General features: G+C 61.8%; 1 protein-coding gene across 2 annotated transcripts; it reads right to left on the bottom strand.

Annotated features, from left to right (window-relative positions):
* Positions 1-3,152: 3,152 nt before the first annotated feature.
* On the bottom strand, positions 3,153-11,237 carry TAF6 (TATA-box binding protein associated factor 6). Of its 2 annotated transcripts, XM_066611052.1 has the most exons (14): positions 11,004-11,237; positions 10,838-10,924; positions 10,412-10,565; positions 9,189-9,245; positions 8,944-9,063; positions 8,478-8,620; positions 8,184-8,261; positions 5,322-5,423; positions 5,029-5,211; positions 4,865-4,939; positions 4,640-4,765; positions 4,167-4,340; positions 3,871-4,077; positions 3,153-3,789 (listed from the first exon to the last, which is right to left on the bottom strand). In XM_066611052.1, exons 1-14 carry the CDS (start codon positions 11,157-11,159, stop codon positions 3,415-3,417), a joined length of 2,037 nt encoding a protein of 678 aa, XP_066467149.1. In that variant the 5' UTR covers positions 11,160-11,237; the 3' UTR covers positions 3,153-3,414. The 2 variants fall into 2 exon arrangements, with proteins under 2 accessions (XP_066467149.1, XP_066467150.1); XM_066611053.1 differs by lacking the exon at positions 10,838-10,924.
* Between the last annotated feature and the right edge of the window lie 49 nt (positions 11,238-11,286).

The raw sequence follows: 11,286 nt of genomic DNA, 5'->3' as shown, positions 1-11,286 counted from the left end.
AGGCTACGGCATTTGGGCCTCTTCAGCCTAGAAAAGAGACACTTGAGGGGGGACATGATTGAGACATACAAAATTATGCAGGGGATGGACAGAGTGGATAGGGAGATGCTCTTTACACTCTCACATAACACCAGAACCAGGGGACATCCACTAAAATTGAGTGTTGGGAGAGTTAGGACAGACAAAAGAAAATATTTCTTTACTCAGCGTGTGGTTGGTCTGTGGAACTCCTTGCCGCAGGATGTGGTGCTGGCGTCTAGCCTGGACGCCTTTAAAAGGGAATTGGACAAGTTTCTGGAGGAAAAATCCATTACGGGTTACAAGCCATGATGTGTATGTGCAACCTCCTGATTTTAGAAATGGGTTATGTCAGAATGCAAGGGAGGGCACCAGGATGAGGTCTCTTGTTATCTGGTGTGCTCCCTGGGGCATTTGGTGGGCCGCTGTGAGATACAGGAAGCTGGACTAGATGGGCCTATGGCCTGAGCCAGTGGGGCTGTTCTTATGTTCTTAACTACAATTCCCAGGAAGCCTTGCAGGTCTCTTGTTATCTGGTGTGCTCCCTGGGGCATTTGGTGGGCCGCTGTGAGATACAGGAAGCTGGACTAGATGGGCCTATGGCCTGATCCAGTGGGGCTGTTCTTATGTTCTTAACTACAATTCCCAGGAGGCCTTGCAGGTCTCTTGTTATCTGGTGTGCTCCCTGGGGCACTTGGTGGGCCGCTGTGAGATACAGGAAGCTGGACTAGATGGACCTATGGCCTGATCCAGAGGGGCTGTTCTTATGTTCACAGGCACTCTCAGCTCAGGATAAGCAACGCAAATGGGCAGGAGCAGGCTGGCAGCGAGGGGGCACTTTGCACGCGCTCAGAGACACCCTGAGCCGCCTTGTGGGTTCAGTGCAGAGAACAGCTGGCCAAGCCAGACGCCAGAGGGTGGGACGCAGCGCAGAAGGCTGGAGGGAGGGGGCGGGCGGGGAGCGCCCCCCACACCGCAGGCTCGCTGGCCAGGCAGGAGGCGGCAGCCGGGGCTGCCCTGGTGCAGGTCCCGCGGGCTGATCCCCGGGGCTGACGAGGAGGAAGAGTAAGGGGGGCGGCCAAGCCGCACAGCTCAAGCCAGCGGCACGCTCCTCCCGTGGGTGAGGCCGCCGTGGCGAGCGCACAGAAGCAGGACCCTCCAGGAGGCGCCGCACAACTGCTTCTCCGAGCTCAGGCTCCAAGACCCCCCCCCCGGCTGCCGTCTTCCAGCCCCCGCGGGAGGCACAGCTCCTGGGGAACGGGAGAAGCAGGGGGCTGCTCGGAACGAGGCCCCTCCTGCAGGCACGGCACAGCCCCCCGCGGTGGGTCGACAGCATCCCCCCGGCCCTCCCGCTCTGAGAAGTTCCAGGAGACCCCGTCACCCCGGGGCGCTTCCAGGAGACCGCTGCCAGGGGGTCGCGGCGGTAGAAGAGGCAGGCGGGCGTGGCCGGGAACTCGGGTCCTCGAAGAGGCTCCGTTGCTGAAGGCAGCGTCGCTTCAGCCGCTGGCCTGCGAAGGGCTTCGGCCTCCTGCATGGCACGACCTGGGCGGGGAGCAGACGGCGGGGTGGGGGCGGGAGGAGCTCTCGCTGGCCTCCGGGAAGCGCCCCCCGCCCCGCCGGAGAGGCCCGGCCCCCCCTCCCCGCCGTGAGCTCACAGCCGCATCACAAGGGCCTCCGCTCCCGCGGCTCGAGCGCCGCCGCCCGCCCCAGTCCCGGCCATGTCTTCGCCGCAGCCGCGTGGCCCCTGCCCGGAGGTCGGGACCTTGGCGACCCAGGTCCTGGGGGGCCTGGTGCTGCTCTGCGTCGCCGCCCACGCCTTCTCCCTGGTGAGGCCGCGGGTCCCTGCCTGACCCGGCCCAGCCCCGACGCCCCCCGCCCGCCGGAGGACGCCGCGGCCAGCCCCAGCCAGAGGCGCCCCGGCCCCCCACTGACCACTCTCCTTCCACCCGCAGCTCCGCCCACAGCCTCGACGACCGCGGAGTTCAGTGCGCCGGGAGGCCCGCGAGGGGGAGTCGGGCGGGGCAACTGCCGAACTTCCCGGGGAGAGCCCTTCGGGACCCAGAGGTGCGTGTGCCCCCCCCGTCCTGCAGCAGCAGCCAGAGGCGCGAGTCGCTCGCTCGAACCCCGTGCTTCTGAGCACGTGCGGAGCGCAGCCCGGCCCTTCCCTACGGCAGGAGAGCGGCGGGCGCGAGCTTCAGCCTCCCCTTGTGCCTCCCGCAGGAGCCGCCGACAGCCGTCGGACCGAGCGAGCCAACAGCACCTGCCGCTGCGCCTCGCGCCCCCGGGGCGCGGCCTGGAGACGGGCGCACAAAGGCACGCAGACAGGCGTGGGCGGAGGCCACCGCGGCAGCGAGAGCGAGAGCAGCAGCCTCCGGCAACTGTGCCGCGCAGCCGCCGCCGCGGGCTCGGAGCACTCCAGCTCCTGGCTGGACGGGGCCACCGTGCGGGGGGTGCCCCGCTGCCGCTCCGTCTCCCCGGGAGGGCGCCCGCCCCCAGCCCGGCCGGCCAGGATCATGCTCTGCTCGCCGCGCCCCGGCCCCGAAGGAGGTCTCCTGGCGCCCGCCGCGGAGGACAGCGACGCCCCGCTGGGCCAGGTGGTCTACGACGCCCGCTGGCTGCACTGCGTGATGGGCAGGGCCCCGGGGCGCCCCTCGACGGCGGCGCCCAGAGAGAGCCACAGCCGGCGGGCCAGCGGCGTCCCGTCGCAGAAGGCCGCTGGAGGCAGGAGGCGGTCGCGGGTCGGTCAATAAAGGAGCCGCTGCTCTAGAGGAGCCCGGAGTGGGTGTCGCGGGCGGCAGCTGCCCCGAGGTCCGCCCCCCCCCGCCCTGACCTGCTGCTGCCGTCGCGAGCCTGGCTCTGCTGCTGGCGGCACAACCGGTCCGGAGGCCCGCCCCCCCCAGCCTCCCTGGCTGCAAGGATGGCCGCGTGGAAGCGGGCTGGCAGGGTGAGGACGCTGAGGAGGAGCCTCCCAGGTCCGCAGCCCACCTCCCCAGCACCCCTGCAGGGGGCTGCAGGCCAGACACCCTCCCCCCAGAGCTCTCCCCCTCCCCCACGAAGCACCTGCTGGCTGCTGCCTGCACCCAGCCCCCATGCCACACACGGGGGCGGGGGACGGACGGACGCACACACAGAGGTAGGAGACCAAACTTTATTGGAGACAAGATGCAGGTACATTGCGGAGCAGGGGCAGCTGGAAGTCACTCCTCTTCCAGAAACGGAGGCCCCGCCTCCCTCCTGCCCCACACACAGCCCAGCACAATCCTTCCCCCTTGGCACAAGTCGATCCCTTTCCCCCACAGCCAGCAGGCAGAGGGACAGGCCCAGCCAGCAGGGGCCCCTGACACCTTCACAGGGCCTGCGGGGGGGGGGCTGCCACCACCATGTCGCACAAGCACTTCAGAGAGGAGGCTGAGGGGACTCTGGCACCAGGCCTCCCTGCACACCGTTGGCCTTGGTGAGGAAGGCAGTGGCCGCGGAGGTGCTGGTGGCAGGCGGCTGGGGGCTGTCACTCTGCTCCTGCTTGATGCTGGTGGAGGACGAGAGGGCCAGGCCGGGTGGGGCAGAGGAGGGCGAGAGCTGGGCACCGCCCCCCTTGCCCTCAGCAGCCGGGGGCAGGGAGACCACAATGTACTTCTGGACGCTGGCCGAGACAGGGGGACTGGGGGCTGCCTGCGCCCCCGAGACCAGCTTCACCAGTGGCTGGGTGCTGGAGACGGTGGTGGTGACCGGGGAGGTGCACGTGCCAGCTGAGGCCCCGCTGAGGGTGATCACCTGGGAGCAGGAGAGGAAGCGGGCAGTGTCAGTCACCCGGGGCGAGTGACCTGCCCCTCCCCCTGCAGCCCCCTCTCCTACCTGCTGAGAAGTGGAGGTGCCCGAGGCGGAGGACATGACGATGAACTTGGTTGGGGGTGGGGAAGGCTGCGTGGGGGTCGCTGGGCGGGCCGAGACCAGGCTCTGAACAGGCAGCGTGATGGAGCTGGGCACTTTGATGATGCTGGGGGCGCGGGAGGCACTGCCGACCCCCTGTGGAGCCTGAGACAGCGTCAGCGTGGGGCGCGGCTGGAGAGGAGAGACCAACAACACGGGCAGGGCAGGGAGAAAGGGGCAGCGCGCCATGCTGGCCGCAAGGGGGGAGGGGCTGCCCTTACCTGGGTGATGGTCAGGGTGGTGCGGTTCACCTGCTGAGCCTGCATGGCTGCCTGAGCGCGGGCCTTGACCACATGGGAACAGAGTAGGGTGCCCAGCGCCCCATACTCTGCCCGATAGGCCTCCTGGTTGTCAGGGGGTAGGCGCAGCTTGGCCAGGACCGGAGCGCAGTGCTTCTGCAGGGTGGGGAAGAGAAAGTGCTCTCAGGGAGGAGGAGGTGGGCAAGCCGCACAGATGCACCCCCTGCCCACCGTGCCAGGCCTTGGGGCGACCCAGCTGAACACTCCTCTTTCTGCCCGAGGCCATCAGGCTGCCTCTTTGTGCTGCCCCTCCTGTGGACTCACCTGTATTCCTGAGCCACCTTGAAAGAGCAAGGCCCCCACAACGCAGCAGCTGCTGCCTCCACCCCCAAGGACCAGGGTCCTCCTCCTGCCTCCCCCATCATGCAGGCTGGAATGCCCTGCCCCGCAACTACCAGCAGGAGACTCTGCACGTGGTCGGCCCCGATCTTGTCAATGTTGCTGACCACTGGCCCCTCCAGCACTGCCCGGACACGCTCCCCCTCCACCTGGAGCCGTGGCAGGATCAGGGTCTTGATTACCTGCGGGGGGGGGGGAGATAAGAGGAACACACGGGCTCAGCCCCACGAAACCCAGATGGGCCTTCCCAGCACGCCCCAGGGCAGCCTTGCGCTACTCACATCATGCCCGAGTTCAGCAAGGCCAGCGATGGATCCGTAGCGCGTGGTCCACGGCGTCTTCTCATCCACCCAGCTCTGGGCAGGGAGAGGGGGTCAGGAAGGGCGGTTGGACAGGCACTCCTGCTGAAACCTCCCCACTGCACACTGCCACCCCCTCCCGTTACCTTGGTGAAGGTTTTGGTGATGCGCGACTGGATGTTGTTGGTGGTGGTGCTGAAGTTCTTGCAGATCTGGGCTATGAGGCGGGCAGCAAAGTCGCGCAGGGCCCAGTGGTTGTCCACGTCTGGCCGGAGGCAGAGCTGCCGGCTCACGATGCAGGTCATGACGGCAGGGATCAGCTCGTGCAGCTGGCGCAGGGGGAGACAGCGCGACCCTGGGCGTGAGTGGGGCAGGTCCGCTGAGCTCCCTCCCCCTCCCTGGGACAGACCAGGCAGGCGACCCAGCACTCGCCACTCACGTATTTCTCCAGGTAGAGGGTGGGGTTGTCCATCAGGGCCTTCACCATCCGCATGAGGTAGATGAGGAGGGCCAGGTTGTTCTGCACAACGTTCACACGGACCTGGGGAAGAGAAGAGGCCAGCTTGGGGGCTAAGCCCAACAACCTCGCCCCAGGAAGAGGTCTCTGTTGGGGCTCCCTTGCCCAGGAAGCAAAGCCAACCGGTGCTCCCCTCAGCCTCGGCTCTGAGCCTCCTCCCACCCGCCACTCCCCAACGCTGCCGTATCCCCCCCAAGAAGTCATGCACGAGAGCAGTCAGTCTGCCCCAAGCGATGCCTGGGAGACCAGCCTCCCCAATACACCTGGCACCCCGCCCTGGCATGGCGCCAGGAAAGGCCCCCACGAAAGGCCCCCGGCAAGGCTGCCAATCCAACATGGCACAGGGAGAAGGTGCTTGTGGCCAGCCGAGTTCCAGCCAGGGATCAGGAACCTCTTTTTCCCCATTTCTCCTACGGCTGTCAGCCTAGCAGACTTCGCATTCCTGGGTGAACCAACTCAGGCTCACGAGATCAGGCACAAGCAGTGAACTCCCCTCTCCCAATAATGCCTGGTTACTGGAAAACTTCCTGTGTTCCTGAGGACATGTTTCCCAGTCCAGGGAACCAGGGAGTGAAGGGAGGAAGCAGTTCCTGGCCCCTTGGACTGGCATGTGCCACCAGGACAGGAACTGAGCCCAGAGCGTCCTGCAGGCACATGCCCTCTCAGGAGGGGGTCTCTAGCTCCCCCTTCATACCTAGAAACGGAGGGAAGCTGCAGCTCTGCCCAGCCCTGCCTGCCTCTGGGTGCAAGGAGGTGAAAAGTGGTGTGCCCCAAAGATCTGTCCTGGGACTGGTGCCTTTCAACCTCTTCATGAATGACCTAGAGACAGGGTTGAGCAGTGAGGTGGCTAAGTTTGCAGGCAACACCAAACTTTTCCAAGTGGTGAAGACCAGAAGTGATTGTGAGGAGCTCCAGAAGGATCTCTCCAGACTGGGAGACTGGGCAGCAAAATGGCAGATGAGCTTCAATGTCAGTAAGTGTAAGGTCATGCACATTGGGGCAAAAAATTAAAACTTAAAAGGGGATTGGACAAGTTTCTGGAGGAAAAATCCATTACGGGTTACAAGCCATGATGTGCATGTGCAACCTCCTGATTTTGAAAATGGGCTATGTCAGAATGCCAGATGCAAGGGAGGGCACCAGAATGAGGTCTCTTGTTATCTGGTGAGCTCCCTGGGGCATTTGGTGGGCTGCTGTGAGATACAGGAAGCTGGACTAGATGGGCCTATGACCTGATGCAGTGGGGCTGTTCTTATATAGATGTGGGAGATCCAGTGGATATTATATATGGGATATGGGTCCCGTTAGGGAGAAGGGTGGGATAAAAATAAAGTTTTATTATTATTATTATTATTATTATTATATATCTGGATTTGACACGGTCCCTCATAAAAGACTGCTGAGGAAACTCCATTCAGGAAACTAGAGGGCAGGACCTCTCATGGATTAGGAACTGGTTGAGGACCAGGAAACAGAGTGGTATCAGTGGGCAGTTTTCAGAGGAGAGGTGAAAAGCGAAGTGCCCCAAGGATCTGTCCTGGGACCAGTGTTTTTCAAGCTGTTCATAAATGATGTGGAGACAGGTCTAAGCAGCGAGGTGGCCAAGTTTGCAGATGACACCAAACTTTTCCGAGTGATGAAGACCAGAAGAGATTGTGAGGAGCTCCAGAAGGATTTCTCTAAACTGGCAGAATGGGTAGCAAAATGGCAGGTGCCTTTCCAAATAAGTAAGTGCAAAGTAATGCACATTGGGACAAAAAAATCAAATATGGGCTTCACATTTGGGCTGATGGGGTCTGTGACAGATCAGGATAGAGATCATGGGGTGGGGTGAAGGAAGCTAATTTTATGCTTGGGATCATTTGAGAACAAAACAACTAATATTATAATGCCATGGTACAAATCAAAGGTAAAGCCACACCTGGAGTATTGTGTCCAGTTATGGTTGCCACATCTCAAAAAAGACAAAGTGGAAATGGAAAAGGTGCAAAAGAGAGCGACTGAGATGAGCTGGGCTGGGGCACCTTCCTCGAGAATGAGGAAAGGCTATGGTGTTTGGGCCTCTTCAGCCTAGAGAAGAAACGCCTGAGGGGGGACATGATTGAGACATACAAAATTATGCATGGCAAGGATAGAGTGGATAGAGGGATATTTTTTCCCTCTCACACAACACCAGAACCAGGGGACATCCACTAAAATTGAGTATTAAGAGATTTAGGAAAGACAAAAGAAAATGCTTCTTTACTTGGCGTGCAGTTAGTCTGTGGAACTTCTTGCCACAGGATGTGGTGATGGCATCTGGCCTGGATGCCTTTAAAAGGGGATTGGAAACATTTCTGGAGGAAAAGTCCATCAAGGGTTACAAGTCATGATATGTATGTGCAACCTCCTGATTTTAGAAATGGGTGACCTTAGAATGCCAGATACAAGGGAGGGCACCAGGATGCGGGTCTCTTTGAGGCATTTGGTGGGCTACTGTGAGAAACAAGAAGCTGACTAGATGGACCTATGGTCTGATCCAGTGGGGCTGTTCTTATGTTCATAAGGAGCCCTCTTCCAGAGAGCAGGACCTTGGGCAAAGCAGGTTGGGGACCCAGCCTCAGTGGGAAGCGTCAATAAGCAACTACTCAGGGCAGCCTAAGCCCTGGAAGACCTGCTATGGTGCCTGCAAGGGAAGGGGGACCAGAGAAGCAAAAGTGCAAAGGACTGGAACAGACAGTGAGGAGGGGGGCCAGCCCCTCCAGTCAGAGTTCTGAGGAAGCACCCCATCCCCCCCCCACTTACCCCTTCTGAGATGAAGGTGCTGAAGCGTGGCAGCATCTGGTACAGCCCGGGGTCTGTTGCGATGCTCTGCAGTGCCTCCTGGGGGGGGGGAGAGGAAGGTGAGGAGGGGGGGCCACAGCTAGCTATGCAAGAGCCTACCCTCCCTGCAGCCGCCTCTGGTTCCTGGCAGGCAGGCAAGTGGGCTGCAAGTGCCAAGGGACACCAAGGCTGCAGCGACGCTACTCGCCCACCGCGCCCCAAGGGCAGGGGGCTGCGCCAGTTGAACTGGGCTCCCCTGAATCAGGCCTCACTCACCGCCCGCTTTGCCTCGCAGGAGCCCACGCAGGCCTCGGTGATCTCCTTGTAATACAGCTGCTGCTCCACTGAGAGCTCATGGATGCTGCGGGGCTTCAGCTTCAGAGGGGCTGCCTCCAGGAGAGGGCCTTTCTTCTCCTTGCCTGGGGGAGGAGGGCAGATCAGGAGAACTATGCGTCACCCTTCTGTCTTGCCATGTCCTGCGGCCACCAGGAGCTCGCCTCGGCCCCAGAAGCCGCTGGATACACCTCTCCTCCCAGGACAGTCTCCCGCAGCCCTCAGAAGGAAGCCGTAGAAGGGTTTTGCTCTGGCCACAAAGCACATCCCATGGCCACCCTCACTGCTTCTTTTCCCACTTCAGTGGGGGAGACGCCACGTTGCCAGTCTTTCTCTTCAAGCCTTCTCTGCTGCTTTGCAGAGCAGCTTCCAGAGTACACAGACGCTCACACAAGCCCCTCCAACTGACCTTTGCCATCCGAGGCAGTGGCATTTTGCCCTTTGCCCTTGAGGGCGCCCTCTTCCTCCTGGCCAGGCTTGGCAGCCTTCAGGGGCTCGGTGGCCTCTGCCTTCTGCTGCTCTTTGGGGGCTGGGGAAGGAAGAGGCAGGCTGAGCTCAGTGGTGAAGCACAGAGGCAGCTGTTTTTCCACGGGTTTTCCACCCCCCATTTAGCAGGACACCTTCTGAAAAGGAACATCAGCTTTTGCCGCTCACCTGGGGGCGGATTTTCAGGAATGGCTGGTTGGACTCCCTCAATGCTCAGCCAGTGAGCTGAAACAGACAAAGAGAGCATGAAGCCAGTTGGGGGGGAAGGCAAGCAAACCACAGCACATGCCAGTGAGGGCAGCGATGGCGCCTGCACACTTCCGGGTGGTCTTGGTGCGCCCCAGCCCTGCGGGCCTAGAACAGGCAAGTCATGCCAAGAGTGGAAGATCTGGAGGAAAGGGAGCCTTGATCCCCCCCCCCCATTTTCCTGTGAAAGACACCAAGTGTGCCATTTTAAAGAAGAGCTGGTTTCTCAAGCAGACAAATGCACGTGGACGGGACAGTCGGACATTTTTTTTACCAGCTAAGCAAGTGGCAAAGACAAGGCTGCCCCAATCAACCAGTGAGGGACACATGGATTGTGGCTCATACCACAAAGGTGAAAGTGGCAGCCGCGATCCTGAGAGTACAACAGTCCAGCTCTTCCAGTTAGGCACCTGGAGAAAAGTTGACAGCACTGTGATTTCTACCGGGAAACTGAAAACAAAGGGGGCCTCATTCAGGAAGGGTGAGGTGGGTCCAAAGTGGGTCTTGCACTACTTGCTCAACACAAAACAATACAGAGTGGATGGACTGAACAGGGAGCAAAGAAACAAAGGAGGTATCCAGAGAAGGAAGAGGAGCTTCTCGCCTTTTAGCAGTTTTTGCTCAAGCCTGGTGCTTCTTCCGAGACCCCAGAAAGGCCTTCCTGTTCCTTTTAATGCAACTCTTGCTACTCTTCTTTCATCTTAGATTATCTTTCCGCACTTCTGCTTCTCTTCTAAGCACCCGTTCAGCTGTCAGTCCAGGGCAGGCAGAGTTTAGGAGGGCTTTATTATTTGGCTTGATTGAGATTTATGACATCAACGACTTTGCACTGGTAGCTTAAACAATTTCACTTTCACTCTCAGGGCCCTTACTTGATCACTGCATGTGCTTTACTGGGAAAGCAACTGTAGGATGCACCTCAGCTACTTTTTGAGGTCTATGATCTTTCCTGCTGGTTCAGCTTTCCCCACTGGGGCATAACAGGGCCCGACTCTGACTGTGCTAGACGTCTTTCTCCAGGGGAAAGCGCTCCCCTGAGGGGACGGGCCTCCCTTGCCAGCCTTGTGCAAGGCAGGAGGACGCCTTCCAGCTCTCCTCCAGGCAGCGGTCTGCCCACCAAGCCACTCCAGGAGCCTCCTGCTCACCCTTGAGGCAGACGTCCAGAGGGACTCGGGGCAGAGGCGTGTTGATGATGTCGCTCAGGTCCACCTCCTTCTCCTCGTAGAAGTAGAGCTCGCGTCCTCCGCCGCTGGCGTAGCGGAAGGGGATGAACTCCTGTGCGTGGAACCCATACAACGGCTGCAAGGGGCGGGGGGGAGGAGCTGCTTGAGACCACCGGTGGCCAGGCCCTGCCGGGGAGCCCCGAAGGACGCGCCCCCATCAGCGGCGCTCCCCGAGGCTCCTCAGCTGCGGGGCGAAGCCCCTCGTGGACGGGTCCGGGCCTCGTCCGCTCCTTGCGCTCCCTGCTGCCCGCAAGCGCGGAGGCAGGACCCGCGGCCCTTTCCAGCGCTCTCCCGGAGCCTCGCCCCGGCAGCCGGGCTCCCCGCGGCCTCCCCCGCCCCGGCACTCGCCTCCACGTTCTTGAGCTTGAGCGCGAGGTCCACGTCGGCCGTGCTGAGGCTGCGGCGCCTGCCCATCCGCATGAACTTCAGCGCGTCCTGCGGGAGCGGCGGGTCAGTGCGGGCGGGCGCGGGGCGCGGGGCGCGGGCGGGGGGCTGCGGGGCGCGGCGGGCTCACCTGCGCGACCTCCTTGAGGCGGAAGCTGACCTCGTCGGCCAGCAGCTGGCAGGTCTCCTCGGGCACCTGCCCCACGCCCAGCGCCTCCGCCATCGCCTTCGCCGACTCGGCGGGCAGCTGCGCCAGGCTCGGCTTCGGCTTCTTCTCCTCCGCCATCGCGCCCCTGCGAGACGGCGGCGCGGCTCCCGAGCGGGTGCAGAGCGCGCGGCCTCCGCCGGACGCTCCTGCGCCGCCCCTTCCGGCGGCGGCAGCCCTGCGCACGCGCGCGCGCCCCCGCGCCCAG

The sequence above is a fragment of the Tiliqua scincoides genome, unplaced genomic scaffold (assembly GCF_035046505.1).
Source record: "Tiliqua scincoides isolate rTilSci1 unplaced genomic scaffold, rTilSci1.hap2 HAP2_SCAFFOLD_46, whole genome shotgun sequence".
Taxonomy (NCBI): Eukaryota; Metazoa; Chordata; class Lepidosauria; order Squamata; family Scincidae; genus Tiliqua; species Tiliqua scincoides.
This window is presented reverse-complemented; position numbering and strand designations above follow the sequence as displayed.